This window comes from Echinops telfairi, unplaced genomic scaffold (genome assembly GCF_000313985.2).
Source record: "Echinops telfairi isolate 266 unplaced genomic scaffold, ASM31398v2 ScPeMD7_3;HRSCAF=10, whole genome shotgun sequence".
In the NCBI taxonomy this organism is placed as follows: domain Eukaryota; kingdom Metazoa; phylum Chordata; class Mammalia; order Afrosoricida; family Tenrecidae; genus Echinops; species Echinops telfairi.
Genome location: NW_022103899.1, coordinates 50,693,351 through 50,699,668, shown reverse-complemented (window position 1 = coordinate 50,699,668; position 6,318 = coordinate 50,693,351). Strand labels below are relative to the sequence as shown.

Here is a 6,318-nt window from a genome sequence, read left to right as displayed (position 1 = left end):
TTCACAAATTCTTAGGAGTGCTGTTGTGTTCGACGCTGAATTGATCATTGGTTTGCTTTAATCTGAGAAGTGGGAGATGGTCGCCAAATGAAAGGAGGGAGAAGTGTGTGGTTTGAAAAGAGAAGGGATGGATTCCCACCCTGACAGGACATGCTGTATGCCACGTTGCCCCTAATCCAGAGTGACTGGCTTTGCTTCAGTTCGCAGACAGAACTCCATTACATTCCCAGTGGCTGCCTGCTCGTCTCATTTGTTTTGTTAGGATGAGGGAAGGCAAGCATCTAGTCTTTTTAAAACGCAACAACAACAAAAGCCACTGGCGGGTAGTGGATCCCGACCCACGGTGCCCTTAGAGACCAGAGTGGAGCTGCTCCACAGGGTTTCGGGGCCCTAAGTCTTTACGGATTTACAGTTAGTCGTGAGGATGGTGTTTCGTTCCTTTGTGCATAGGGCGCTAGGGGTCGGAAGGAACTCAGCAGCCTCTCACAGCAGCAGCGATGGCGTGGAAGCAGGTGACGTCCTCTTTCTCCCCTCCAGTGGCTTGTAGGTTCTAACCACTGACTTCCCAGTTAGTCAGTGTCGAGTACACGGTGCCCCTGGGGTCTCTGATCTAGGCTTTATTTTTGCTTCATTTCGGTCTCATCCCATATATGATGTGTGAATGGGAGAAGGATGAGGCTGTCTGTTCCCATAAAGATTGGCAGTCTCAGAAACCCTCACAGGGAGAGCCACCTCGGTGGCAGTGGGCACGGGAAGAATGAACGAGTTAGTCCTGGAAGGACAGCCAGAATGCTCCTTAGAATCTCGGACAGCCAGACGTCACCTCAAGGATGCGGGATGTGTTAGCAGGGGGGACCAGTGCCGAGGGAAGGACGTGGCATATAATGAAGTAGAAGGTCGAAGGTCAGTGGGAAAAGGAAGCCCTTCAAGAAGGCCGCAACAGCGGGCTCACACACAGGAAAGATGGGAGGGAGGACGCAGGCCCTGACACGGTAAGGTTCTGTTGTCCGGGGGGGTTATGTGAGTCAGACGGATTCCGGGGCACCCCGCAACAGTAGTCACAGGCAGGAAAACGGCGCAGATCTTCAAAGGGTGGCTAGTTGCTTGAGTCTGAGAAATGTGTATGCAAGTGGGTCCCAGCCCACAGCACTCTGCCCTTTCTCTGGAAAGTTCCCTCACAGCCTTTGCAGTCTGTGCTCTCGTCCTGCTCCAGAGGAAGCTGCTCTCGTGATTTCTATCCCCCCGGAACTAGTTTTACTTGTCTTAAACTGAAAAGAGGGAACATATGGGTGGGCTTCAGAAATGCTCATGAAAAATGGAATGCAAAAGTAATGCATTTTTTCCATGAAATTTTTGAAGCTCCCACAGCGTGGGACGATTCCGTGACCTTAATTATATTCCGTCCTTGTATTCCATCCATTTTCCAGATGATTCCTTCACCATGCACATCATGCAGGAGTTTTCATGTTCTTGACTTTAAGGTTGTAAGTTTTTACTCAGCACCTACTGTGTGTCGAGATCCATGCTGCTGTTCAAAATAGTGACGGGATGGTGCCAGACCCCTGGGGCCGGTAAGCGAGCTATGAGTGATTGTACCCACAGGCCCAGAGGGCACCAGGAGGGAGGCCGGGAGCTTACAGGAGCCTCTGTGCCCCTCCTGGTTTCTCTGCGGTGAAAGGCAGAACGGGAAACGCGGGCTCTTGCAGTCATTTGCGATGGCCCCGAGTCCGGACAGGATTTCCTCATCTCCCTGTGTGCATTCCGATGAAAGCTGTGGCCCGGAAGCATGGCGTGGAATGATTTCCTCCCGGGGCTGAGAAGACCAAGCTTTATCAGTGAATGAGAAGCAGAGCCGCCTCTGCTTTCTGTCCCTGTTGCCCTTCTGTCTAGTGTCCAGGTCTCCGTGAGCGTTTTCTTTCCATTTCCATCGACAATGTTGCTCCGTTGACTCAGTTCAGGTACCAAATTCACCCAACTTGTTTTTGCCAAGCTAAGTGGTTTACCTTCGTTTCTTTGCTTATCATTATGTAATGATCATTTTCCACGTGCTTAAAGTGATCTGAGCTCCTAACTTGTTGTTGCTGCATAATATGCCATATACGGTCATGGGATAGTTTGAAATATTTGTACAACTCACTCTTGCTATGAAACTAGCTTCGTAACAAACTTCCTTATATTGTGTCTGTGGCATGAATCCCTAAAAGGAGCACTACTGGCTGCTATAATATACTGAGTAGACAACACACATAGAGGGGTGAATGAATTTTACATGTTATTTGCTGATCAGAGAAGTTGTGCTAGTTGGTATTCCAACAACCTTGTGAGAGGGATGGGCAACTTTCAAATAGGTTTCCTCTCAGCTCGGCTTTACTAGCAGACTTGTGCATGTGATATTTTTGAAGATCCTGTCCTGTTGATTATAACGTCATGTGGGACATAGTAGTTGAAGGAAACTACTAATGATACTGATGCGCTTTCTTGGCCCACAAGAGAGAATAAAATGACTGATGACACCGCCTCTCCTTTTTCCACAGAACTATCCGAGTATGGCTGAAGAGAGACAGTGGCCAGTACTGGCCCAGCATTTACCACACCATGGCATGTAAGTAGGTGAACTGTTCCCCTGGAGAAGAATATCTCCCATGTCGTCTTTGGTTTCAATGCCACGGTGCGTGGTGACAATGCCCCTTGGTTTCAGGATGAGTTTCTTGGTTGCCCAGCCCTCTCACAGGCTGTGGTGCGTCCTAGGAAAACCCCTTGCCTTTGCGCAGGAAGTTGGCTCATACTGTCTTCACTGAAGTGGCGCCTGCAAACGGAAGCAGGAGGGCAGTGGGAAGAGAAGAAAAACATCTTGTTTTGGGCTCCTACTGGTTTTCTTTGGTCTCGGTTTGATACTACGAATCAATTATTTGGCCATTGTATACAACTCGTGATTTTTTAATAACTTCATCTTTAGTGATTGCTAACTATCCCCTAACGTGCACTGTGCACTCACATGGCTCTGAACTAGCCTAATCCATCCAGGAGCTTCTGCCGCTTTCTGCATGTACTATTGGGATGTTTGGTCCAAGGTCCAACACCGTTCTAAGAGAATTTTCTCAGCACCCAAGTATGGTCTACAATCTACAAACTAAAACTTGTGCTTTGCCATTTTGAAACCGTGCCCGGGTTGGGTAGTGACTGCCTGGGTTACATAAAATTGGGTGGGCAGACATGTCAACTCTGATTCTGTGCACACAGCTTGGCAGCAGCGCTCACCACTCTTCCCTCTCACATCTCCCCTTTGGCCTTTCTTGTAAACCCCACCCCTGCCCTGGGCCCCCTCCCAACCTCAGCTCTGGATGCCTAGATATACCTAGCCCTAGCTGGGGTTGATCCCAGCTCTCCCAGACTGCTCCCACAGCAGGCACCCTTCTTGTGGTTCAGGTGCCTGATGAGAGGCTTTCCCCACTGAAGGCGGTTAGTTTTCAGAGTAGCCCCCGCCAGGGAAAGAGCGTGAGGCTCACTACTGCAGCTGTTTAGAAATGGCTCCACAGCGGAGCTCTTGACGCAAGTTCAGACGCCATGGATGCCCCTGGACAAGGCTGTCTAGCAGCTCCAGACATCTTGTTACTCAGCACATTCCTCAGGCTCCTTGCTCCCTTCTTCCCAGCACCTCCCCCTGGGCTGGTGTTTTCTCCTTTTCCCCCATTATATCCCACGGCAATGCTGGGACCCAGAAATCAAGGTCACAGCCACGACCCGCCATTCAAATTGTCTTCCGTTCCTCCTCCCATGGGGCACTTCAGACAAACCCAGGCAACTGCCTTTTCCTTTGGCTTGATAATTATTCAAGAGAGTGAAATTGGCTTTTAGGACTATTGGTACATAAAGGTAACTATTACAAACCCACCCACTGTCACCGAGTTGATTATTACAAAAGTAGCCATAAAACTTTACAGAAAGGTTAGAAAGATGACCTAAAAACATAATCACAATTTATTGTCCCAAGTGGTCATACTTCCATCTTATCCTGTGTCTACAGACCAAACCCCTGTACTTTCTCATTCTGAAATAAAAAGTGGCAGTGTCCTAGCAGAGGGACCTTTGGGTTCCATTTGGTGTGTTGACTGACGTTTTGGAACCAGACAGGGGCAGTGGGAGACCCTGTGCCTCCAAGCCCACCCTTCACTGACTGAGGGGAAAATAGGACTGCGGGGCTCATGACCCCTCCTCTCGGGTTCTGATAGCTGGAAATGGCAGTGACCCGCAGAGCCCCCACTGGTGCGGGGGAATGTTTTGTCATCTGGAAAATCTTGCTAATGCTGTTGCTATGATCCCTCTCCCCCTCCCTTCCTCTGGACTGCATCCTGTGCCCACAGCTTAATCTCTAGGAGGTCTTATCCTTGAAGTTCATGCTCACCGGAAGAGAAAGATACAGCAGTCGTAGTGGCACAACAGTTAAATGCTCAGCTGCTAACCACAAGGTTGGCAGTTCAAACCAGCTATTCCATGGGAGAAAAATCGAATGACCTGCTTCCAGTAGACTGCCAGCCTAGAAAACCTTATGGGGCAGTTTGGCTCTGTCACATGGGGTTGCTGTCATGACAAGAACAGAAGAGAGAGAGGCTGCAAGAAACAGATGGATTTTGTCCTGTGTTTAATCTCAAGTGACACTTAGGCTTGTATTTCCCCAAAGTCTTTAGTGTAGCTTTGTAATGAAAAATTCTCCCAGGACACCAAAACCCTAGCAACTGAAACTCAGAACTTTAAGCATATGCAGCCTCTCTGTGCCTCTCGCCTGTTCTCTTGAATTTTAGGTCTTGGGCCCTTGACTCTAGCTCGCGCCCTGTCCCCATTCCATGCTTTCCCCTCTTGGGATGTGGGTGTCCTTCCGCAAGGAGTGTCTGCACGTCATAACTACCACACCTCTGCTGTGTGGGGCCGACACCTGCGTGTTTTACTTACACGTGGTCAGTCTACCAGTACCAGGTGCGGCTTCATTGGCTCCACCTGGAGTTGTGCACTGGTGACTGCAAGGAAGCTCTGAGCGAATGACAGGCAGCACCGGCTTGTCTTGCTTGTTAGGAGGACTGTCACACTTCAGGATAAAAGCAAAACCTGAGAGGTAAAAGCCCCATGTTGGTTGTGGAACTGTCTGCAGATGACCCAACTTAGGACTTTTTAAAGCAGCGGTTCTCGACCTCTAGGTTGCGACCTTTTTGGGGGTCGAATGACCCTTTCACAGGGGTTGCCCGATTCATAACAGTAGCAAAGTGACAGTTATGAAATAACAACGAAAATAATTTTATAGTTGGGGGGTCACCACAACATGAGGCACTGTATGAAAGGGCCACGGCCTTAGGAAGGTTGAGAACCACTGTTCTAAAGCTGTCTACCAATTTCAGCTCAGTTCCCATGACCCGGCACACGATAAGTGAACCTAACTAATGTGCTGCTACAGAGTACAAATATGTGTCAGAGCATAGCTCATGAGAGAGAAAAAGTTCTTGCTATAAGAAAATCACTGTAAAATGATCACAGCAGCTGTATGAGGTAGATGCCGTTGTCACCATTTTATTGATGAGGAAACTGAGGCCGGAGTAGTTAAGTCAATTGCTTGTGGTTGACCTTTCAATTGTGTCAGCAGTCTCTGACCCCAAACTGCTGCCTCCACAGTTTGGGGTGAGTCCCCAGACGTTTTCTGCAGAGGGCTGGACAGTTAAACATGTCTGCTTTGCAGAGCAGCCAGTCTCTGTGGCTACTCTTGATTCTGGCATTGCCTGGGGCAATCCTGAATTCTCTCATGAAAGGAAGTCCCTGTTACATTTTATTAGAGTTTCCAGTATACAATTTTGGATTGCAGTGATGCTTTTTAAGACTACTTATATAAAAGAGAATCTTTGCTTGTTTATAAAAGTACCTGAATATCCAAAACCTAGCTTCTTTTTAAAATTTATACAGGGGGTGCCCCCCCCCCTGAAAAAAATGGAATTCTCTTTTCAAAGCTATGTGTTTCAATTTTTTTACAAAAAACCTTATCACCTTCAAAGTACTGTCCTTTACACTTAATACATTTGTCAAACCTGCAATTCCACTCTTGGAAACACCTTTCAAACGTATCTGTTAGGATGGCTGACAGCATCTCCCTTGTTTCCTTCACCTCCTCTGTGTCGTCAACTAGTTGTCCATTCATGTCCCTCCTCATTCACAGAAACAAAAAGAAATCACAGAGAGTGAGGTAAGGGGAGTCAAGTGCGTGGGGCAAGAGAGGCATTGCTATTTTTTTGCCGAAAACTGGCACACCGAGATGGCGTGAGCAGGTGCATTGTTGTGGCA

The 6,318-nt window shown here is 48.2% G+C and overlaps 1 protein-coding gene across 1 annotated transcript in view; it reads left to right on the top strand.

The window, feature by feature from the left end:
• The first annotated feature begins 497 nt into the window (after window positions 1-497).
• WDFY1 (WD repeat and FYVE domain containing 1) overlaps window positions 498-6,318 on the top strand; it is a 31,898-nt gene continuing 26,077 nt past the window's right edge. The window contains exons 1-3 of the mRNA XM_030887189.2: window positions 498-512; window positions 1,891-1,958; window positions 2,535-2,602. Of these exons, the coding sequence (XP_030743049.2) occupies window positions 498-512; window positions 1,891-1,958; window positions 2,535-2,602 (151 nt within the window). The remainder of the gene's footprint in view (window positions 513-1,890; window positions 1,959-2,534; window positions 2,603-6,318) is intronic.